At 52.0% G+C, this 24,682-nt stretch overlaps 1 protein-coding gene across 2 annotated transcripts in view; it reads right to left on the bottom strand.

Annotated features, from left to right (window-relative positions):
* Nucleotides 1–802: 802 nt before the first annotated feature.
* Nucleotides 803–24,682, bottom strand: part of VDR (vitamin D receptor) — a 106,470-nt gene continuing 82,590 nt past the window's right edge. For both annotated transcript variants that reach the window (XM_060412687.1, XM_042246802.2), the window contains 7 exons: nucleotides 24,150–24,280; nucleotides 16,950–17,134; nucleotides 16,664–16,778; nucleotides 13,602–13,773; nucleotides 5,644–5,795; nucleotides 5,340–5,456; nucleotides 803–4,132 (listed from right to left, as the gene is read on the bottom strand). In XM_060412687.1, coding sequence (XP_060268670.1) covers nucleotides 3,873–4,132; nucleotides 5,340–5,456; nucleotides 5,644–5,795; nucleotides 13,602–13,773; nucleotides 16,664–16,778; nucleotides 16,950–17,134; nucleotides 24,150–24,280 — 1,132 coding nt within the window. In that variant the 3' untranslated portion in view covers nucleotides 803–3,872. The remainder of the gene's footprint in view (nucleotides 4,133–5,339; nucleotides 5,457–5,643; nucleotides 5,796–13,601; nucleotides 13,774–16,663; nucleotides 16,779–16,949; nucleotides 17,135–24,149; nucleotides 24,281–24,682) is intronic.

The following is a 24,682-nucleotide window of genomic DNA, read 5'->3' as shown; positions in this document are numbered from 1 at the left end:
TGCTAAGTCGCTTCAGTCACGTCTGACTCTTGTGATCCCATGGACCATAGCCCATCAGGCTTCTCTGTCCCTGGGATTCTCCAGGCAAGAATATTGGAGTAGGTTACCATTCCCTCCTCCAGGGGAATCTTCCTGGCCCAGGGATCAAACCAGTGACTCTGAGGTCTCCTGCTTTGGCTGGGGCGGGGGGGGGGGGGCTCTTTACCACTAGCGTCACTTGTGAAGCCCCATCCTTTATCATAAACCCCACCTTTTTTTGGAAATGGAGGGGGTGCATTGGCCCCTCGGGGTCTTTTGAAGTCCTGTATATTCACAAGAGTCATTTGCAGTTTGCCAAGTCATGTCAAAGAGTCGGACACGACTGAGCGACTGAACTGAACTGAAGTCATGTCAAATACAGGCACAGTTTAGTCAACAGGCGCCTGGTTTCTATTCTGGAGGTTTTAGGGGCCCCACAGAAATGGACACAAGACATGCTGCTGAATGCTTCCTGAGAGCAGAGCCCTGCTGGGTCCAGCACCTCCAATTTCTCTTTTCCAAAGTCTGCTTGAGGAATGGGAACCTCCCTTACACCCCTTTTCGTAGAGAGCTGGCATGACTAGCTGTCATTTGTCAGCCCCTTCGGCTCAGCAGGAATCAGTGTAGTGTAGCAGGTAATTAATGGCTTCTGGAGCTAGCTGCCAAGGTTCAAACCCCATCTCTCACTTACCACCAGTGCCGCTTTGGGCAAGTTATCCACTCTGTGAAATGAGTGTAGTAGTTGTCCATTTCCCCAAAGGGTCCTTAAAAGGATAAAGCAAGCTGGTTTGCATAAAGCATTTATTTACAGCAGTACTTGACATAAAGTAAGTGCTATGTAAGTATCCGCCATCTTTATTACCATATGGGAAGTATTCATCGGTTTTATTTGACAAATTCTTGGCAAATGTTTTTTTCTCTTTGGAAATCACCAGGAACCATTCTTCAAAGCCCTCTTTGCTGTTTTATTTCCAGATTTAACCAGATCTGCTGTACGTTCCAAACTTCCCTGTTGACCTCATTCAGATTCTCCTACTTCTTCCAGACAGCCAGAGAAGGCTTTTCCTATCTCCCAGAATCTTATTTGGCATTTTTGGTGTACACTTTCCTGGCTTCCCAGGAACTCAGAGGGTAAATGCTTTTCTGCAATGTAGGAGACATGGGTTCAATCCCTGCGTCGGGAAGATCCCCTGGAGAAGGAAATGGCAACCCACTCCAGTATCGTCTGGAAAATCCCATGGACAGAGGAGGCTGGTGGGCTATAGTCCATGGGGTGGCAAAGAATCGGACATGACTGAGTGACTAACACTTCCTGGCTTTCCAATAATATACTTTAAAAGGTTGAGATTTATGACTGTCTGCCTTCACATTCTCTCATTCTGAAACAGAGAGATGACCACATTTTCTTTCCATTGAGGAAGCCTCACTTTTCTCTCCCTTCCAGCTGCTAGACTGGACTTTGGGACTGCACGGGGCGGTCAGGGGCGCCGAGGCTGAGGAACAGCGTCCTCCGTGTGCCCTGCCATGCTCCAGGGGGAGGCAGGGCTGCGGAGCACTGGGCAGGTGAAGGCAGCACAAAGGCAAATTCGCTTTATTGATAAGGCAACAGCATTAAACCATGCTGAGGCAGAGACCCCACCCGACCAGGGCCACACTGGGGTGGGTGCGAGTCACACTGAGATGCAGGCTGAGGAGTCCCTTTTCCTGGTTCTGGGGGCTCAGTGGGGTGACAGCCCAGGAAAGAGAGGCAGGGCTCTGGACTTGCTCCATCTAAAACCCAGGGCTTCCCCCAAGGGACAGGTCAGCCACCAGGGGAATGGGACGTGACGTCTGAGCTGTAGCGCAGTGTAGGAAAAACAGCACAGGACCCCATGGCCAACGTCCAGGTCCAGACCTGGGGCTGCTCCAAACTAGTTAAACGAGCTTGGGTGAGTCACCCCTTCTCCACAGCATCAGTTTTCTCTACCAAGGGGGCTGAACTGGGTTAGCGATTTTCAAGCCTTTTCTACAATCGGATCCCAAGGGTCTCTCCTTAATTTGTAAAATAACAACAATAGTGCGCAGAACTTAGCCAGCATAAGTCCACACCTCCCACAAGCATCTCTTCATTAGCAGTGCCTACTATCCGCTTTATCAGGATGTGGTCCCAAAGGCGGCTGATTCTAAAGACAACTTCCACCCATCAGACGTCAGCTCTGGATACGGGAAGAACACCGACTTTGAAGTTTGGTGCCCCCACCCCACCTGCCTCACCGGCCCTTTCTGACATTAGTGGGTGGGGTGGGAACAAGGAGGAACCAGCCTCACCCAACTCCACCAGAAGCACTATCCCAGACCCGCTGCCCCCCACCCACACTTGAGATGCTGGAGCAGTGCTGGAAGCGGACCCAGGCAGCCAGGGTGGGCTGGGGCTGTTGGGATCTGGAAATTCCTCTCCCTCATCTCACCCTCCCATGGACAAAGGAGCCTGACGGGCTACAGTCCATGGGGTTGCAAAGAGTCGGACACTACTGAGTGACTGACACTTTCACACTTCAGCCCACCCTGCCAGGAAAGAAAGACGAGGCCCTACTGGTAAGTGGCTTCTCCAGACTCCTGGGGGCAGGGACAGTGGACTGATCTCTGGGTCATCACCCTTGGCCATCCACCCCAGGGAGAGGCCCGTCCAGCCCCACAGCCGCTGTGCAAGGGCTCTGGAGCCTGTGGCCAGTCCTGTCTGGGGTGGGTTGTAGGGACCTGCAGGGTGTGAATGAGGACAGTGGCTGCAATCCTCTGAAGCCTGGGGGCCGTTCAGTCCTGCCACGTGGACTGTGGGAGGGAGAAGAGCTCCTGCCTCCCCAGCCCCTTAGATCCCGGCTGAGGAGCTGTGGGCTCGGTGGCAGGATGGGTGGGGCCTCTATCTACTACTCTTCTACCAGGCTGGGTTTGCCTGTCCCCTCATCGCCTGGGCCCTGCTCACTTCCCTGCTTGGCCTCCAGCACTTGGGTCCTGGGCCAGTGGCCCCTACCTTGGGGAGAAAGCCCATCCTTCCAGGGCCACTCCCAGGGAGAATGTCACCACCGTAGGATGAGGGTGGGCCCTACAGCGTTAGGCAAGCACCCTTTGGCCGGCAGAGTGTGAATGGGGGTGGGGATTGTGATTTCGGTCACCTTGGTTTTGGGGCTTCCTTGGCAGCGAGTGTCCTAGGAGGGCCAGGGTAAGAAGGCAGAGGAGGAGGGCCCGTCGCAGCACACTGTCCAGGGGCAGACAGCAGAGACCAGCAGCAGAATGAGGAGGGGGTTGTGAGTCAGTCTTTATCATGGGTGGGCGGAGGAAGGGTGGTCCCAGCAGCTCTGGATGGGTGGGCTTGGAGGGGGTTGTGAGTCAGTCTTTATCGTGGGTGGGCTGAGGAAGGGTGGTCCCAGCAGCTCTGGATGGGTGGGCTTGGAGTGCAGTGGAGGTACAGGTGTCTGTCCCTGAGGAATGGGTCTGTCTCTCCCACCTGCCTGTTCCCTCGGCACCAGCCAGCAGCCACTTCCGGATGGCGGGGACATCCTCGGGCAAGGGCCTACCTTCAGCCTCTGCCCTCTGCCCCCACTCGAGTTCCTTTGTCAAATAAATGAAAAATCCTCATGACTGAGGCCTTGAGGGAAGTGGGGGTGGGTTGGGAGGGCAGCCTGTGGCCTGCAGGTGAGGGGGACCTGGCGTTAGATGGGGCAGGAGAGAGGATGGGCCAGCTGGGGAGGAGAGGCAAGAGAGGAGGGGATGAACCCCAGCAGGTGTGGAAAGGGCTGCTGGGCAGCCGCCAGCCCCAGGCCTGAGTGCCCAGCCCTGGAGAGGCCGCCCTTCCCAGGCGCCAGTACAGGCTGCCAGAGTCAGGAGATCTCGTTGCCAAACACCTCGAGCAGGAGGGGTGTGAGCTTCATGCTGGACTCGGGCTGGAATGAGAGGCAGCGGTACTGCTTGGAGTGCTCCTCGTTCAGGCTGCGCAGGTCCGCCAGCTTCTGGATCATCTTGGCATAGAGCAGGTGGCTGCCTGGGGGTGGGTGGCGGCAGCGGATGTAGGTCTGCAGCGTGTTGGACAGGCGGTCCTGGATGGCCTCGACCAGCGCGGCGTCCTGCACTCCGGGGCGGTCTGTGGGCAGAGAGGCGGGGGGCGGGGGGGAGCTCTGGGTCGGGTCCCTTACTGCCCAGGCCCCACCCCTCAACCCTAAGACAGACCCCCAGCCTCAGCATCTTCCTCCGTCCCTCCTGGACGGCTGCGAATCTGTGACGTCAGGCCTCCCCACCCCCTTGGCCACTTCCCACTGCCGTGAGGATCGAGTCTCAGGCCCACCCAGGTCCTCTGGTCCTGTCCCCACCTCCTCTCTCTCCAGTCTCTATTGTCCATCGTTCATCAGGATCCAGATCCCAGGCTCCACATCTGTGTTCCCTTTACCAGGAACTCATCTCCTTTACTTTTGCCTGCCTCTTACTGATCCTTCAGGTAACAGCATAAAGCACTTTCCTCGAGGTCATTCCTGATGAGCCCTTACGTCCAGATGACATCAGGCTCCCATTTTCAGCTCTACCCTCTGTAGCATCATTTACTTTATTTTTAAAACTCTCATCACACAAGGAGTTGGTTGTTAAATTGCATGTGTTTAATGTCTCCTCCTACACTTGATGGGGGGGATCTGTGTCCTGTTTGCTGCTGAGTCCCTGTGCCAGGCACAGTGCCTGGTGCTCGACAGAAGCCTGATAATTCAGTGTTGAATGAATGAGTGAATGCTGGGCAGCGGGAGGGGTGCCCACGTCCTCACCTTGGGTGCCTGCCCAGGAAAGCATCCCTTTATAGAGGCCACTGGCTTGTTCCCTGAACACCGTCTAGGTGGAGCCTCACCAGCCTCCCAGCATCCTCCGGACTGCAAGATCTCCTCCTCCTCGACCTCTCTCCCTCCTCCCACCCCAAACAGGCAGGAGAGCTTGAGGGTCACAGCACTCTGCCTCCAGGGTCTGTCAGCTAACCTATCAGGCCAGTAGAGCCACCTATCAGGCCCCAGGGTTTTGTGCCCTGTCCCCAGGGGACCTCAAGTGTCAGCAGAGGTCAATCCAGTTCACACAAGAGCAGAGCCTGAGTCTGGTTCTTCAGAATCCCACCCATGAACCAGCAATGGTCTCACTAGCTCAAGGGCAGTGAGGAAACCTTCAACAAACCCACACCATGCAGCGTGGGCAAACCCAGCAGAGTGGGTCCTTCCTGGCCGGACTCTCCTTTTGCTCACTTCTCCCCCCGAACTTCTCTGCTGGCCCTCAGCGGGGCTCACCCTTCATGCCTGCCCCCCAGCCATGCCGCTAGGTACCTGGGGAGACAATGCAGATGGCCATGAGCAGGACATGTTCCTCTTCGTGCAAATTCAGCTTCTTCAGCCCCACCTGGAACTTGATGAGGGGCTCGATGAGCTCCAGGCTGTGTCCAGCTACAAGAGAGAACGGCCCGCTGCTGTGGGCATCTGCAGGGGCCATCCCCCCCACTCCACCCACCCTCTGGCCTGACCCTCGCCCTTCTCCCCCAGTTGCTACCTCCCTCCCTCTGAAGCGCCTGGTGGGGCACACGACCCCAGGAGGGGTGGAGCTTAGGCAGGTGGAGGCAGAACCCAGCCGCACCTCTGGTCACGTCGCTGACTTGGTACTTGTAGTCCGGGCTGCCACAGGTCCAGGACATGTCGTCCAGGGTGAAGGACTGGTTGGAGCGCAGCATGATGACCTCAATGGCACTCGACTTCAGCAGCACGATCTGGTCGTCAGCGGTGAGGTCTCTGCCGGGGAGGGTAGAGGGGGAGGTCAGTTACTCGTCGAGACCTTCAGGTCATGCCGATCAGTGCAATGCTTTGATAGGCACACCCTGCCAGGTGACCAGCATGTGCTCTGGGTCCTCCACCGAGGAACTTGCAGCTGGGTGGAAAGATCAAGACTGTTTCTTGAAGAACAGCTCAAAGGTGTGACCAAATGCCAGCTGGTGTAGCTCAGCCACTAGGACAAGGAAAATCCAGACTTTCCAGGGTCTCCCAAGTCTAAGAAGTCACAGCTCTTCTAGTGTCAGGAAGATGGAGCCTGAGGAGGCCCCCAGGGCTATGGCATGAGTATGTGTGTGCCAAGACGCTTCAGTCATGTCCGACTGTTTGGGACCTAATGGATTATAGCCTGCCAGGTTCCTCTGTCCATGGGATTCTCCAGGCAAGAATAGTGGAGCGGGTTGCTACTCCCTTCTCCAGGGGATCTTCCCGGCCCAGGGATCAAACCCATGACTCCTATGTCTCCTGCACTGGCAGGTGGGTTCTTTACCACCAGCACCACCTGGCAAGCCATGGCATGAATATGGAGGTCTGCAAGAGCATGGCCAGGACCATCCTCAGTGGTTCCTAGTCTTTGGTCCTTCCAGTAGTGAAGTCAACTCTGTCTCCAGGACATCTCTGGACCCCACTCCCGCCAGACTGTTTTGATTCAGAGTTCCATCATCTTTTCCAGTAGCCTCTTGTTAGAATCCTGGAGTCAAGTCTCTCATTTACCTTTCTCACTGTCGTTACAGGAAAGTGTCATTCCTGCGCTCAGAAATCCCCAGTGACCATCCAACACCCTAGGTCAAGCCCACACTCCATAACTCGGCTCCAACATGTCTTTCCAGCCCTGCTTCCCATCACAGACTCCACTAACCCTCCATTCGAACAACATGAAACTACTCCATGTTTGGATGCTAGGCATTCTCACACTGCCATGCCCTTGAACACAGGACAGCTCCAGCTTAGAGAATGCATCTTCTTCTCGTCCTGAGTCCAGTTAGGCCTCCCCTGGATCCCTCCACCCTCTGATTCTCTTCATTGAATTAGAGCCATTCCTTTAAGACCTGCTGCACATTGCTTGTACTCCTATTTTGCCTTTCCCCCTTCACTCCTGTCCTTTTTTTTTTTAAATTAATTATTTTAATTGGAGGCTAATTAGTTTATAATATTGTAGTGGTTTTCGCCATACGGGCTTCAGTGATATGAATGAACCACGGGCGTACATGTGTTCCCCATCCTGACCCTTCCTCCCACCTCCCTCCCCATCCCATCCCTCAGGGTCATCCCAGTGCACCAGCCCTGAGCACCCTGTCTCATGCATCGAACCTGGACTGGCGGTCTGTTTCATATATGATAATATACATTTTTCAATGCTATTCTCTCAAATCATCTGACCCTCGCCTTCTCCCACAGAGTCCAAAATACTGTGCTATACATCTGTGTCTCTTTTGCTGTCTTGCATATAGGGTCATCATCACCATCCTTCTAAATTCCATATATATGCGTTAGTACACTGTATTGGTGTTTCCTTTCTGGCTTACTTCACTCTGTATAATAGGCTCCAGTTACTCCTATCCTTCAGATGTTTGTCTCTGGCTCTTCATCATAAGCTGCTTGAAGGCCAGCTCCACACTCACACTGATCACTGAGCCCTGAGCCTGACGAGAGGGTCAATAACTCTGTGTTGATGAGTCAAGAGGCTCATGACTAGTTCCACTATTCTGAGTCACGAGCTGAGCTTATCTGAACAAAGACAAGGAAAGAATCAGGGCCCACAGATCAAACTGCTTCCACTTCTTCTTCCCTTTCTCTTTCTGATTGCATACTTCCTCTTGGATATCCTGTTGAGGGGCTGTCACCCCCTGTGGCTGCACTTTGGAATGTAGAAAGGTGGGAAACAGATGTTAATGGATAAGAGTCCTATGTCAACAGGTGATGGGTGAGGAGGTATGGAAAGGCTTGCATGATTAGATGGGCACCAAAGGGCCTGGGCTGAAGGCAGATCACAAAGTGTTAGGGTTGGAAGGCCCCTTCTAGAGACTGTGGTCCACTTCCTTCCTCAGCATCTCTCACAGATGGCTCTCACACAACCACTGCAGGATTCCCCCGGGGCCAGGGAGCTCCCAACCTCTGGCCACAGTCATGAGGTGCTTGGCTCTTGGGCTAATAACGTCTTCTCCTGTTGAGCAATAACCCACAAGATGACACACTCATCCATAGCTTGTAGTTCTGTCCTCTCAAGGAAAACAGAACCTGAGTTCTGCATTAGCCGTGGGCGTGATGGTGGTTTAGTTGATAAGCTGTGTCTGATTCTTTGTGACGCCATGGACTGTAGCCTGCCAGGCTCCTCTGTCCATGGGATTTTCCAGTCAAGAATACTAGAGTGGGTTGCCATTTACTTCTCTAGGGGATCTTCACCACCCAGAGATCAAACCTGGGTCTCCTGGGTTGCAGGCAGTTTCTTTACTAACTGAGCCACCAGTGGAACCCAGTCCATGGAACATCCCTTTAACCATTTGAGGAAAGCCACCATGTCCCCCTCCCCTTGCCTCATCTCTGGAATAAACAACCCTGGTGCCACAGTGTCTGAATGTCTCACTACCTCGGCACCCCTCAATCCACACTGAAAAAGTGAAAACTAACACCACCCTCATTTGGGTTTTAATTCATTTAAGTAAAATATGCAAGTAAAATATGTTCATTATTAAATCTTGGGAAAATACAGACAAAATATAAAGGCAAATAAAAATGGCTCATAAGCACAATGAACATTTTATTTTCTTCCTATCTGTTTTCCATGCAAATATCTCTTTTTCAAACGTGCACCAGGTCATAGTAATCCTGTGTCCCACTTTCTATGTCAGTTCATAGTACGTGGCATCATGTTACATCAACGTATTATAGGTTATTTAATCAGTCTCCCACCCACCTATGTTTGGGCACTTTGGTCACTTCCAAGTTTTGCTGTTTGGGGCTTCCCTGGTGGCTAGTGGAAAAGAATCCACCTGCCAATGCCCAGAGATGTGGGTTTGATCCCTGGGTTGGGAAGATCCCCTGGAGAAGGAAATGGCAACCTATTCCCATATTCTCACCTGGGAAATCCCATGGACAGAGAAGCCTGGTGGGCTACAGCCCATGGGGTTGCAAAGAGTTGGACGTGACTTAGCGGCTGAGCAACAGCAACAACGAGTTTTGCTGTTATAAGTAATTCCATGAGGGACATCTTTGTACGTAACGTTTTGTTCAATGGCCCACTCAGAATGGATGGCTGGAAGTGAACAAACATCCCATGGGTGCCTGGCTACAGAGATTTCAGCAGGACCACTGCCTACTGTGATCCAGACATACTACTTCTATGAAAGCAAATCTAGAACGACCTCCACCCACAGCCTGGAAATACAGGGACTTTCTAAGTGCAGCTTGCAGCCAGAACTGGTAATGGTGGTGGGTGGGGGTAGCGGTGGAAGTAAAGGGGGAGTCAGGAAGAGACCTAGGTCCTCCTGGTTCCTGCATCAGCTCTGGCTCTGGGCTTCTCTCTGGACCTGACTAATATTTACAACCAGATCAGTTTTCACCCTTGCGGCCACTTCTGGGCACCTGTGAGATGCTCTGGGCATGTGTTGCTTGTCTTTCTCATCCCCACCAGGCGGTGTCCAGACCCTCCCTGCTTGTATTCCCTCAGCTGCGTTGACTGTAGCTGCTCACATGTTGATCTCTTCTATCAGACACCAACCCTCTGGAGGCCGGTCATCTTTGATCTCTCATGGTATATGTAAGAAAGCTGAGTTCTGGACAGGAGGAGGGGAGCACTGTGACCCCAGGCCTTTGACCCAAGAAGGAGTCTCTAGGGATAAAAATACTGGTGAGGTTGAAGGCATGTAACCTTCTGGGGCTGACTGGGTCTGGTCCCTCATGCACACCTCTGGGGAGTGAAACCTGGGGTCCTTGGTTCTCAGATCTAAGACCACCCATGGTCATTAAGTTGCTGCTCCAGATGCCACATTCCCCTGCGTTTCTCTTGCAGGGCTGAGGGAGGGAGATCTGTGGGGTGCAGACTAAGAGGCTGAGGAAGAGGAGGTGGGAGGCAGGAGCAGAGCCAAGGTCACACCGCAGGGCAGTTCACATCCAGCCCTGCCCCACTTTGGCCCCACACCCGCCCTGGAGTCTCGTCCTGTGTTCTCGCCTCCACTCATCCACACAGAAGTCTCATCCCGCCCTCCCCACACTTTCCACCCCTGCCTCCAGGCAGCAAGATCAAAGCTACCAGGGACGCAGCCACTGTTCTTTCACTTCTTGGAAGAACAGAACCTCTAACTGCAGAAACCGGCAGAACCAGAGAGCAGATGGGCTGGCCCCGTCTGGGTCCTGGGAGCCTGGGCTCTGGTCCAGGCCTGGTGCAGCATCTGCTCCATCCAGTCCCAGGGAACATCCACATCAGTGACCCTCCCAGAGCCCTTGCTAAGGCCTGCTTTAGTTTTGTTGGAAAACATTCCACTTTGCGACTTCTCAAGCCACGCTGAAGCCAGAAAAGTCAACTCAAGCATGTTTAGGACTGATTTAATCCATTTGGCCTCAATAGTTGGGTGGCTGCAGTACCTGTTCGTATGTATATACCTCACTTCGGCCAGGACTGCAGGGCTAGACCAGGGAACTCTGGAGAATGAGACTTGAAAGGGAAGGTAAAGGGGAGATTTTAGCTCATCCTTGGGGAGAGGAGGGCTTCCCAGGTGGCGCTAGTGGTAAAGACTCTGCCTGCAATGCAGGAGATGCAAGTTTGATCACTGGGTTGGGAAGATCCCCTGGAGGAGGGTATGGCAACTCCAGTATTCTTGCCTGGAGAATCCCATGGACAGAGGAGCCTGGTGGGCTACAGTCTATAGGGTCGCAAAGAGTTGGACATGACTTCCACTTGGGGAGAGGAATTGAGGGGATAGTGATGCTATTTTGTATGAGGGTGTGTGGGGTAAGGGTAAGGGATGGGGGCCAAGAGAAAAACTGGGGCTCAGGTTACTTAGTGGAGGGGTGCATTGGGGTAGTCTGGTTAAATGAGTCACTTTCTTTTTAGGACGATTTTTGCAGGTGGAAAATCACCCAGCCACCACTGAAAATCACCAAACCTCAGCCTCTGGACAGGGCTCCGGGTGCTCTCTGGTCCACTGAGCAGGAAGGAGGAACCCTGTGCAGAGGAGGGCCGCTGCTCCTGGAATTCAGCCGGGAGCTGCCTGCTACAGTATATCCATCAACAACCTGAAGTGTTTGTTTTCTCTAGCTATTTACACAAAACAAGACTTTGGAACAAGTACAGTTTGCCAACAGTAACATGAAGGGAGGAGGAGGGAGTTGGAACTTGTACTGAGCAGAATATGTCATCGGTTCCAAGGAAGGGCTCTGGAGGGTGAATCTCAGGCCTCACAGACAACACCCGTTCGCCTGCCGGAGAGGCCTTTACTCCTTTTAATGCGACCGAGGTGCACAATATGAATGAATGGTAAGAATGTCTCAGCACCATTTGGTGTTTTTGCTCCTTTACGATTTTCATATCAATTCCAGGAAAGAGCATTGGCAAATACCTGGTATTTGAATTGGGGTGAGGCATAAAGTAACAGACAGCAAGTTGTCTCAGGATAGAAACAAACTGGGAAGTGCTGGGTTTGCTGCTGCTGCTGCTAAGTTGCTTCAGTCGTGTCCGACTCTGTGCGACCCCATAGACGGCAGCCCACCAGGCTCGCCCGTCCCTGGGATTCTCCAGGCAAGAACACTGGAGTGGGTTGCCATTGCCTTCTCTGAGTGCTGGGTTTAGCTGCACAAATTACTAACATTTAGCTGGTAGCATGGTAGCGTGGCAATTTTGACAGCAGCTGATGGCTTCCCTACACAGCAGAGATTTCTCAAACAATAAATGCACCCTCTGTTAGCTTCCATCCAGAGCTGGCCAACATACAGTCATTTTCCGTCTCCCAATGTTCTAGCCCTGAATCTGAGCATTAGTGTTGAGGAAGCATGCTGCCCCTTTCTGGTATGACTTCGACTATTGCCATTAGTTGAAATGATGAGAATACTGCTTGATATTCATTAATTTACTTCATGTCTCAATCACATTGTCTATGTATTTGATGACAATGTCCCAAATGAACTTTTAGAAAGAAGGAGGCTATAAACATTTATAAATATAGATTCGACTGCTTCCCAGCATATCTACTAAAAGTGTCAACTTTTACACACTTTCAAGAATATTTAACGCTGCATGACCATTTAAATGAGGAGGGCATGGCAACTCATTGCAGTATTCTTGCCTGGATAATCCCATGGACAAAGGAGCCTGGCAGGCTATAGTCCACAGGGTCGCACAGAGTCAGACATGACTGAAGCGACTGAGCACACACAAGCATTTAAATATAAGTATAATATACCATTATTACCGAAGCAATAGAGCATTTAAACGTGTATAAATGAATCCATAAGGGAGGGTCTCTCTCTCAGTTGCGGGCTTCCTGCGTGGCTCAGAAGAAAGAACCTGCCTGCTAATGCAGGAGATGAAAGAGATGCAGGTTCTATCCCTGGGTTGGGAAGATCCCCTGGAGGAGGAAATGGCAACCCACTCCAGCATTCTTGCCTGGAGAATCCCAAGGACAGAGGAGCCTGGAGAACCCCGTGGGCAGAGGAGCCTGGCAGGCTCCAGTACATAGGGGCTCAAAGAGTTGGACACAACTGAGTGACTAAGCATGCCCTGCTGCTGCTGCTGCTGCGTCGCTTCAGTCGTGTCTGACTCTGTGCGACCCCATAGACGGCAGCCCACCAGGCTCCCGAGTCCCCGGGATTCTCCAGGTAAGAACACTGGAGTGGGTTGCCATTTCCTTCTCCAATGCATGAAAGTGAAAAGTGAAAGTGAAGTCACTCAGTCATGTCTGACTCTTCGCGACCCCATGGACTGTAGCCCACCAGGCTCCTCCACCCATGCAATTTTCCAGGTGAGAGAAGCATGAACTACTTTAGTAGACCTCCTTATACTTACCTACTTTGGCAAAAAAATATCTCAGTACTATTAGGAAACGGCCTTGGATGATATATAAATTGAGTGAAAGATGCCCAGGTTATAGATGCAAGCCCTCCCCTCTAGGATTTCTAACTTACTTCACAAACTCAGCCCTTTCTCCACTCTATCTCTTCATCCTGATTTCAGAATTGGGAGTGAAGGATTAATGTAGGTTTAATTTAAAAGGTTAACATGAGGGACTTCCCTGGTGATCCAGCGGCTAGGACTCCACGCACACTCCCTATGCAGGGGGCCTGGGCTTGATCGATACATCGCAACTAAGAGTCCGAATGCCTCGACGAAGCTCAAAGATCCTACGCGCCACACCTAAGACCCAGCTCAGCCAAATAAATAAATTAAATATTTTTAAAACAAAAAGATAATATGAGAATTAGATTCAAGGCAGCTGGAGTGGACACAGCAGCAAACTCAGAGTTGTCAACCCAGTTCTGACACACTGGCTGCAACACTGGAATTCCTGGTGCTGAGCTTCACCGGGCAGTGTCTGTTCTATCACACAGACACTGAGAAGGATGCGTGGCTTTCCACTGCTGGCCTGCCCCATAATGCTGGAGAGGCTGCACTTCTTAAATACAGATTTCTGGACCTCGCCTAGAGATTCTGATTGAGGAGGTCTGGGATAGGACCTGAAGGTGTATTTTGGGAAGCAGTAGGTTGAGAATTTCCAAGACTTCTTTGGGCTCAGGATAGGATTCTGACTTTGTCTCCTGGATGCCCCAGAAGCTCCTTACCTGAACCCTGGGATCATCTTGGCAAAGCCAATGACCTTTTGGATGCTGTAACTGACCAGGTCAGCCAGGTGGGGCAGCATGGAGAGCTGGGACAGGTCCAGGGTCACAGAAGGGTCATCGGAGTCTTCTTCACTCTGATGCTGGTTGGAAAAGCTGGTTGGCTCCGTTGTGTCTGGGGAAGAAAGAGGGAAGAAAAGGAATTACTTGAGCCAGCCTGCCTCCTGTGAGGCCCTCCTGTTCTCTGGCAGCAGTGCCAGTTGGGAATTCAGCAAGACTGCCTCTCTCCAAAGTCACTTCCACCCAGGCGTCCCCCTGGGGTTCCCCGCGTCTTTCTTCAACAGAGTAAAGAAGCAGGAAAATCAAAGAGCAGAGACATTCTGAGATATGAGACTTCTTTAAGAGTGATTTTGCATGTCATTCCTAATGATCAAGAGTCAAAGATGAATGTGGAACCAATAAACTTGTGGAAAACAGTGTTCGGCCTCACTAGTGATCAAAGAACAGCCAAGAAGAACATCCACTTTTCACCTCTAAACTAGAAGCAAATATGTTTAAAGGTTGACACCAGTATTTGTGAAGATGCAGGAGATTAGGCAATCCTTGTGCAGTGCTGGGGTGCTAAAGGAGGCACACAGCTATGCAGCTAATCTAGAGCGCAATTTGACCACGAGGGTCAAAAGCCTACAGTCACATACACTCTGTGACCAGTAATCCTATGTCCATGAATTCAGCATAAGGAAAAATTCAGAATGAGTGCAAATATTTAGCCACAAGCATGCTGTTATCTTCATCGAGAGCTGGGGGGAAAATCTAGATATCCAATGATAGGGGGTTTAGATGTGTTATTGTACATTATACCCCAGAAAACTATGCAGCTTCAAAAATGATATTCTAGGTATGTACTGAATGGCATGAAAATATGATATAATACAGGTGCTAGTGGTAAATGCAGGTACTCTGCCTAAGTACCCTGCCTGCCAATGCAGGAGACATAGAGAGATGTGGGTTCGATCCCTGGATCAGGAAGATCTCCTGGAGGAGGGCATGACAATCCACTCCAGTATTCTTGCCTGGAGAATCCCATGGACAAAAGAGCCTGGTGGGCTACCGTCCATGGGGTTGCAAAGAGTCGGACACGACTGAGCACGCACACACACACATACCAAACATACCATGGGGGTAGGTGAGCACCTCAGATTAATCAACCTGTAAGGGGAAATCAAAACTTCTAAATAACATAAGTGAAGTGAAAGTGAAGTCGCTCAGTCATGTCCGACTCTTTGCAACCCCATGGACTGTAGACTACCAGGCTCCTCCGTCCATGGGATTTTCCAGGCAAGAGTACTGGAGTGGGTTGCCATTTCCTTCTCCAGAGGATCTTCCCAACCCAGGGATTGAACCCGGGTCTCCCACATTGTAGGCAGAAGCTTTACCATCTGAGCCACCAGGGCTGTTATTAAAAGTCGAAGTACAAGATGAACCTATTTGCAAGGCAAGAACAGAGATGCAGACATAAAGAATGGTAATGGGGACAGAGAGCAGGTATGGAGAGGGCGGGAGGAACTGGGAGATTAGGATGAACACGTACACACTACCATGTGTAAACATAGCTAGTGGGAACCTGCTGGGTGGCACAGTGAGCTCATCTCAGTGCTCTGTGATGGCCTAAAGGGGTAGAATGGGCTTTGGTGGGAGAGAGGTCCCGGAGGGAGGGGATGTATGTACATGTATAGCTGACCCACTTTGCTCTACAGCAGAAACTGTATAGCATTGTGCAGTTGCTTTACAACACTGTAAAGCAATTATACTCCGAAAAAAGTTGAAGTACAAACCAATGTATAATATACAGATTGACCTTCATTGATAAAAATGATTATACCATAAAGTAAAAAGAGTAGGAAGGTGGATAGAGAAAATTAACACAGGAGAGGGGTTAACTACAAGGTGAGGGGCTCAGGGATCAGTTATCTGTGCAGGGGTCTCTGTAGACCCCTGTATCTGGGCACAGATCCATCAGTGAGTCTGGAAGCACCATGTCTGAGGGTTCCAGCTCCCCAGAGGGGAGGGAGCTTTTCCATCCCTGCCCTCCTATCCAGCAGAGGGCAGCTGGATTAGGTGGGAGGTAGAAGGATGAAGACAAGGATAGGGGAGGATGAGGCAGGAAGATGCAAAGGATGGTAGAGAAGCACAATAAGAAAGCAAGGATGAGTTGGAAGGGACAGGTCCTCCAGGACATTAGCGGAAGGCAGCTTGAGTGGAAAGGTGGGCTTCCATGTTGAATTTCACCTTCCACAGGCTCAGGCTCTGGTGACCCGTTAACAGCACTGTCAGCTATATTTAAAAGTTGCTAAGAGAGTACATCTTAAATGTTATCACAGGGAGGCGGGGGGAAACTCTTTGTAACTCTAGGAGGTTAACTAACTTATTGTGGCAATCATTTCCCAATATATACATCTATCAAATCATTATGTTATACACCTTAAATTTATACAGTGCTGTATGTCGATTGCATGTGTGCATGCTAAGTCGCTTCAGTTGTGTCCGATTCTTTGCAACTCCATGGACTGTAGCCCGCCAGGCTCCTCCTCTGTCCAAGGAGATCCTCCAGGCAAAAATACTGGATTGGGGTGCCATGCCCTCCTCCAGGGGATCTTGACCCAGGGATCGACCCCACATCCCTTGCATCTCCTGCATTTGCAGGTGGTTCTCTACCACTAGTGCCATCTTACATTTTTATAAAGTTGGAAAAAACAAAAACCAAACCAACAAACAACCCACCCGGCAGCAAGGGCTCAGGCTCAAAGGACCACTGAAAAGAATCAGGTAGGGAGCCCAGGGTAGAAGCCTGGCTTAGAGGAAAGAACAGAGGCTTTGCAGGCAACAGCTTGGCCTCTTCCTCAGAGTTCTCAGCACAGGCCCTTGGGCAAGTCACACCTCTTCTCTAAAAAGGGGTTGTTGTGGGCAGCACACAGTAGTGAGTGCTGTCCTTCTGGCTGCAGCCAAGGGCAGGTGGGCTGGGAAAGCTCTAGGTCCTTGGGGAGGGAGTGCGCTGTCCGCTTCACCTGGAGAGGAGGTATAGTGATCCGAACAGGAGGAGGACGAGTTTCCAGAGAAGCTGGGAGTGAGTATCGACCTCGAAGCATGGTTCCCCTCGTCCTCATCCTTGCGAACTGGAGGCTGGAAGGGAAAGGAGGAGTGTCAGAAGCCCACATTAGAGGTCATCTTCTTCCCCCAGCCCTGGTCTTTTGTTTATAGGAGGGGCAGTCCTCCCCAGGGTCAGAGGGCAGAGCAGCTTCCAGCCCTCCCCAGGTGCTGTGCCCAGATCCCCTCGCCCTCCAGCTCACATACCCGGAACTGGCTGAAGTCGGAGTAGGTGTCATCGTAGGTCTTGTGGTGGGCGTCCAGCAGGGTGGTGATGATGCGCTGCTGCTCCTCCGACAGCTTCGGCCGCAGGCTGTCCTTCAAGGCCTCCTCCTCCTTCCGCTTGAGGATCATCTCCCGTTTCCGCTGCACCTCTTCATCAGTCAGGATGACTGTGGGGGTGCCGGAGGGGGGTGTCAGGAGGACGGGGCCTGCAGTGCCTCCAAGGAAAGTTCCTCCAGGTGTAGAGGCCCCAGATGGGAGGGGCTGGGCCCTGGCACTTGGAGCTCACCAGGCCATCCTGCCACGGGGACCCAAAGCCCATGATATGGATGGAAGAGTGGGTGCTGTATGTTGAAAAGGCAGGAGCATGAGAGAGGAGGAAACAGAGGATTTGGGAGGCAGGATGCTTGGGCATCATTAAGGAGACTGGGATCCCAAGAACAAGATGTCTGACTCTGAACAGAATGAACTCTCCAGGCTTCTGGTTGCTCATTTCTAAAATGAGGAGTTTGGACCATAGGATCTCTCCTAAGATCCCTTTTTGTCCCTTCTTCCAGGAAGCATGTGGTGTGGGGATCCTACCTCAAAGGACCAACTGCTTTGAGACCTGAATGCAGCCCAGCACAGAGCAGATGCTCACTCAGGGGGAGGGAGGGTGCAGGGTCCCAGTGTCAGAAGCTAGGAGATGCTGAGAAGACCCCTCTACGTGGTCATCCCCATGTAACTTTCCAGGCATGTGATCTACTCTGACCAATGTAGACAGACTTTGCCTCTTAGGTTCCTCCTAAGAGGAGGAACAAGCCCTCCTTCAGTCCTTCCAGTCTTGAAATTTCTGCCCAAGGAAGTTTTCCAGTCCTTCAGAAGTCCCTGAGGATAGATAGCAGCTCACAGCTCTATCTGGGAAGCTCTCTCCAGTGGCTAACCAGGGTGTCTGACTGCAGGGGCTCCAAGCCTCCCTGTGCTGGGTGACTGCCGGGAGGGTGGGGCCGGGAGCAGACCTGGCACACAGACCTCCCGGCCGGGGCTTGCAGAGCGCTGACGGCAGGAGTGGGCACTGGGGCCCTCGGCGTGTAGCTGCTTGCTCTGTGCTAGTCTTGCCAGGGCATCTGCCCACAGAACCGAGCGTTTCACAAGAGCAAGAAAAAGAACCAGAATGCCAGAGTGGGTGGCTTCTGGGCTTCAGGAAAGGCCCATGGGCCTTGGCCTCTCGGGTGGGGGTAGGACGAGAGAAGTGGGGGTGAGGGAAGGAGAGCCTGTGGTGGGTGTGAGTGGGCAGCGCAGGAAAGGGAAGCCGGTGGCGGAAGATGGCGCGTTCCCTCCAGAGCTGAGGTAAACCGTACCTAGAGGAAGACTGGGCGGAGGCCACGCCCAGGTTACTGACTCACCTGCCCAAAGAGCTGCCCGCCCTCCTCCCACAGAGGGTGTCAGTTCAGACCCCAAGAGATACAGCAGACGGGAGCGGGAAGGAGCAGGGAGCACCCCATTCAAGGCAGGGTGTGAGACGCTAGCCTGGGGAGCCCAAGATTAGGGACAGAGTCCTTCCTGTTCACCTGAGGGGCAGGCGCAGGACGCGATGAGGCTGGGCTTGGGGGGACGGCTCTGGCTGCCCACAGGGGTGCTTTTCAGCCCCACGGGGCTCTCATAATCCCCTGTGATCCTATGACGTCACTGTCCTGCTCAGAAACTTCTGAATCCTTCCTGCTTACCATGCCCCACGTGAAGCCAAGATTCTTGGTGATTTCCCTTCTTCCTAACTTTCCAACCTCACTGCCGGGGTCTTGACGCAGCAGCTGGTCTGGCTGCACTGGGGTTGCTGGCCTGTGAACAGGACCCGCTTCTACTGCCACTGCCATCTGCACGTTCCCCGTGCGCCATCTGCCTGTCCAGCTGGGCCTTCTCTCCCCAGTAGCCATGCAGATTTACCAGTTCCCCAGCACCCAGCTCACACCCTCTTGTACCACAAAGGCTTCTGTATTGCCCTGATCGGCAAGGAGCAGTTTTTCCCACACACATCAGCACCCGATCTTTTTTCACTCTGTCCCATCTATGGTTATAGGTTCCAATAAATACTTGCAATAGAGAGAGCCTAAGTTCAAGGTCTTCTTCACTAGAACTGCAGGGCATCTAAGGATGGGGGCTGCATCTTACAATGCCTATATCTCCCATGCCAAGGCTAGCCCAGTGGGGCATCCTCAGTGGTCTGATGCACTGGAAACCCAACATATCAGCATTGACTGTACCTACTGTGTGCTGGTCATCCTCTGGACGTGCACCAATGATGCCCATCCCCTACAATTTCAGGATGGCACGCTCCACCTACCAGTCCACCAGATCGCTGAGCAAAGTTTACATTTTCAAATACTTGTGACAAGTATTTTCAAGACAGAACCCCTTGTAACGGAGCACCTGCAACATCAGGTGACCTTTGCTTGATGGTTCAGAGGCATCGTTCTGAATAATTACTGGACTTTGCGGGAATAAGGCTATGACCTCAGAGCCATAGGGGTCTGTTTTTCTGCACTGTGTGACTCAGTCTGCCATGATTTTGAGTTCCTGTCTTACTCTTCCAACCAGTCTATCCTGCTGTCTTAGGCTATGTGATGTCTCTTCTTACTGGAGTGTACTTTTATCCTCCTTAACAGTTACTTCTAATCTTCTGGGAGCCAGAAACTCTGGTGATCAAGCGGTATGTCATTAAAAATGCCATTAATAAATACATTGTTAATAAAAATAAAGTTTTTTTTTTTTAATGTACCAAGCACTATTCCAAGTACTTCTTACATATTAACTCACATTATTTGGTCCTTATAATAACCCTTAAGGCAGATGCTGTTATCCTCATTTTACAGGTGAGGGAACCTGAGAGCCAGAGAGGCTATCAAGCTTGCTCAAAGTCACAGAGCAAACAGACAAGGCAGAGCTGGAGTCGGGTCTGAGCAGTCTGGTTCTAGAGGCCAGTGTCCTAACCACTACTCCGCACTGCCTATGACTATAATTGGCTGTGAATGCTCAGCCAGACTCTGGTCTTCAACTGTGGAGTCATGACACACAGGTGTTCTGATCCACCCAAAGAGTGTGCGAAAATAATGATTAAATAAAGTAGCAAGGCTTGTAAGTGATTTACGTTAAAAGGATAACGTTAAGAGATTTGAGGTTAACCTTATGGCATTTCTCCTCTCCGTCATTTCTAGCAAATAGCAACCATCACCCTGTTTGCAGTACCAGAGGAAGAGCCACTAAGGTCTGCTGGTTTCAGATGAAGGCTGCCAATCCATGGACCTCCCTGCAGGCAACGTTGGCAGGGGACTAGATAAGCTATAAGCCTCTCACATATGCAGATATTGTTGTGACTTATAAAATAGTTCATTTCCTTAAAGGGGTTGTTAATTTCATAGGATGCTTAGAAAATAATTTTCTCAATAAATTGCTACTAAAAATACCATTACTTTTGTGTAGGAGAACACTTTTTTTGTTGTTTGTTTTGTATGTTTTTTCAGCTCAAACAGTACAAATTTATTTTTCACTAGGAGGCACATTTTGAAGTTAAAAGCCCATTGATGGGTTTGTTAATGAATAAAGGGCATGAGCTGTGTACACGGACTTTGTGAAATCCATATGGCTGCTTAGTGGCTTCTCAATTCCTTGCTGACTGGGTAAAGGGCTTTGCTGAAGTTAACCCCTTGCAAGATGTCCCCTATTCCATGAAGCCTATGATCGAGTTAGGGAGTCAAGATCTGAAAGCACAAGCATCTTAAAAGCGTTTCAATTTGCCAAAGGTGGCCTAAGGACAACATTAGGTAAACAGACAAAATTTTTCCAAATGAATGACATTGACAATATCAGATGTGCGTGATCTTCTTGATCTGTAAATCAGTAGGAGATGCAGAGATACAAAGAAGCACAATGGGGAGCTAATATTTAATCATTCAATACATATTTACGGAGCACCTACTATCAGAGGTTGTGCTCATGATGGGCAGAAAAGATGTCCATGTATAAAAATATTTAAAGTTCACATGTGCAGGCCAGGTCTACAAGAGTCCAGAACTCAGCTATGAAATGTCTTGGGCTCCAAGGACATCAAGTCAACCTGGACTTGAAGAGACAGAGAGAATCTTTAGTGAGAACAAATTCTCTTCAGTCCATCCCTTAGGGCCCCAGGCAGTGCCTGGAAATGCAGAGTGGAGGAGCTCTGGCCCACTGAGGAGGGTAGGGGAGAATGGAATGGATTATGCTGGGGTGGAGCCCACAGGCCTGGCCTTTGGAAGCACACAGACCTAGATTATTAGCTTCGGAGGCATGATATTTTGATGTCTCTGAGATTGCTCATCTATTACAAAAAATAAAAATAAAAACAGAAGTATTTACACAGTCAGGGGTTGTTGTCAAATTTTAAGAAGAAGGTGCTAGTGCCTGACACTCATATAGTAAGTGGCCAACAAATGTTTGTTTCCACATGCATCCCCGACCCCTTCCCATGCCTCCTGTAGGGACAAGCCACCTGCTCATCCCCACCAGAAAGGAGCCTGGGTTTCCAGCTTCCTTCAAAGGGAGCCATGGGGTGTGCTGTGGTTTTACTCATGTTGACACTCGGTTGTCTCCAGGAGGCTAGGCTTTGGCGATGACGGCCAGCCTGGATGGTCAGTAAGCAGATCCCCTAGGGATCAACTGGAGCTGGAGAGTTCCAGGCCAGACATATTGACAGGTCTCCCAAAGTTTGGCTAAACAGAGGCAGGAAATAGAACTCTTCCCGGAGGACCTTCCTTTTGGGGCAGTGGAAAGAATAAGTTCAGTGTTGCCCCAGTATTTCCATCTTACCTGGAGCTCTGGGGCACAGACCATCCTGAGCTCAGCACAGCTCCTTGCATTAGAATGGTGAGAGTGGTGGGCACCGGGCTGCCCTGAGCATAGAGCAGTGAGGGAGCATGGGGCTCTGTCACAGGGACTGAAGCTGAGGTGGGGGTGGCTGAGGCACAAAGCTGATTGGAGGCTGGGGGTGAGCATCCACTTCTGGGTTGCTAGACTCCCCACCATGTGGCATTCCTGGGGCCAGGGCACCCTGGAACACTCAAGGCCTGCTCATCATGGTGGACGCAGTGCTCTCCATGGGGACCAGGAGGGATCTAAGAGGGGACAAGGAGTTGGGTTCTAGTCCCAGCTTGCTTTCTGACCCCAACCCTGGTGCTTTTGCTTTTCTGGGTTTCAGATGATTTCTAAGTGTGCTTTCTGCTCTAAGCTGATGGACATCTCTTTTCTCCCAAGATACCAGGAGAGGCACCTCTGGGACATCACTGAGGCTGGCCCTGACCAGAACTCCTGTGGCAGAGCCTTACTGGATTCCAGGTATAAGTCTGGGCCAGTCTTGGCTGGCTGAGGCCTTAGAATCATGGCTGTCTGCCCTGTGGGGGCTGTGTGCTCGGAGCGGGCAGGGGCTTCACATTCTGCATCCTGTGTCCAGCCCAGCACCTTGAACAGAGCAGGCTGCATGGAACTGGCATGTGAGAAGCCCCGTGAGGCACCCAGGCCTTGAGCCTCCACGGCTCCAGGATAAACAGGAGAGGGGTGGGGCAGGGGACCGGGCAAGGAGTGATCCGCCTGCCCAGGCCTGCCTGCTCCTGTTGGGGTGAGGAGGAACGACGGCTTGGAAACTTCTTCCACCACTGCCAGTGATGACTGGGGAGCTGGGATCAGGAGAGGGGCCATGGCCCACCAGAAGGGAGCCTGTCAAAGCCTGAGGAGGCTTCTGTTTTCCCCAAAACAAAGAATTTTTTTCACCAAGGAAGAAATTTCCCATCCCCTCAGCCCTGTCCTGCGACTTTTCCCTTGTTCAAGACACATCTCCCCTGTACCTGGCCTCCCCACTCCCCCGCACCCACCTACACACACCCAGAATGGGCCCCATAGCCAACATGACCTCCAGATCTGGATGCATCTGAGTGCCTCTCTTGAGCCTCCTCAGCCCACAGCTCAGCAGGACACCCACACAATCACAGATCCTGGAGCAGATCAGGGTACAGAGCACAGACAGGAGTGAGCCAAGGGACAGGGCAGGGCAGAGTGTGCAGAGGGTACCCATGCCCAGGGCAGCCCAGTGCCCTTGCTTCCAGTCCAGGGAGGGCCTGGCCAGCGCTTCCCCAGGTCCACTGGATTCAATGGCGTCTCTGGTTACCAAGTAACTCATACGAGAGCTCAGATGCAAACTCCAGGAGTTGTTTTTCACAGAGAATCAGAATATGTCAACCTGCCCATTGGTCCTCTCCTGCAACCCCAGAGCTAGACAGAAGTCCTAGAAGATTGCTCCTCCTTCTTCATCTGGATCTAGAGGGTCCTGCTAGAGTTTGGTGCTTCCCCTTGCAGGATCTATCCACCTAGCCCTGCTGCTGCTGCTGCCGTTGCTGCTAAGTCACTTCAGTCGTGTCCGACTCTGCGACCCCATAGACGGCAGCCCACCAGGCTCCCCCATCCCTGGGATTCTCCAGGCAAGAACACTGGAGTAGGTTGCCGTGCCCTCCTCCAGGGGACCATCCCAACCCAGGGATTGAACCCACATCTCTTACATATACTGGCATTGGCAGGTGGGTTCTTTACCACTAGCGCCACCTGGGAAGCCCTAGCTCTGGGTACCGGCCCTCAGATTTGCTCACTGGGCCAGACTGACTGGAAGGCTAGGGTGGGGCAGAACCCCCACGACAACCAGGCTCCGAATATTTCTTCTCCCCATCACTCCTGCCTCTTCCCACCCACGGCAGCCCTCTCCCCCAAAGCCCAAAGAACCCTGGGGTCCTTGAGCCTCATCCTTTCCCCGAAGGTCTTGAGAAAAGGTTGCTGTGAGAGTAGCGATGAAGTCTCAGAGGAAGACTAACCTGAGGGTGGGGACTCATGAAGGTAGTGCCCTGTATGTCCCTCCTCAGAGGCCTCGCGCCGGAGAGGCCCTTCCCAGGCCTCCGGGACACACACACAGATCCCAGAGAGGCTCACAGGGCCCCTTGGACCTTGGAGTTGCAGCCACCCTGCCTCAGGCTGCGGGGGTCTCGTTCACGCGGCAACTCGCAACTCGGGGCCCCAAATCTCTGCAGCTACAGGGGAAGAGCAAGCGGATCTCTCCGGCCAAACGCCCGGAAGGCGGCCGCCTTCCCCTGACCCCGCCCCCGCCCGCCCCTCCTCGGCCTCGCCGCAGAAACTCACATTCCTTCATCATGCCGATGTCAATACAGCGCTTGAGCCGGCAGGCCTGGCAGTGGCGGCGGTTGTCCTTGGTGATGCGGCAGTCTCCGTTGAAGGGACAGGTGAAGAGCGCCTTCCGCTTCATGCTCCGCCTGCCGAGAGAGCAGGGACCCTCCGCTGGGTCACCCACCTCCCAGCCCCTCAGCCCTGCCTGCGTGAGAGAGGCCATGACTGTGAGACCTGCTGGCCAGGCCCCTGGCTCCAAGACTCCCAGGGAGAATGGGCGCCCAGCCAAGCCCCTGGCCCGTCTCAGTGGCCACCCCTGCCCAAGCCTCTGACTTGCATGCCCTCCTGTTCACTGCTGATTCTTCCCCCATCCTTGCTTTTATTTACCTTTAAAGTCCTCTACTCCTCCTTATCTTTTTTATTACATAGGAAATATGAGTGAATTAACCTAACAAATTTTTTTTTATAAATACTGAAATCTGCAGAGCAGCTTTCACTGCCCTTAGCTCTGTGTGTGTGTATGTGTATGCAAGCCCAAGGGTTCATTT

The sequence above is a fragment of the Ovis aries genome, chromosome 3, assembly GCF_016772045.2.
Source record: "Ovis aries strain OAR_USU_Benz2616 breed Rambouillet chromosome 3, ARS-UI_Ramb_v3.0, whole genome shotgun sequence".
NCBI lineage: Eukaryota > Metazoa > Chordata > Mammalia > Artiodactyla > Bovidae > Ovis > Ovis aries.
This window is presented reverse-complemented; position numbering and strand designations above follow the sequence as displayed.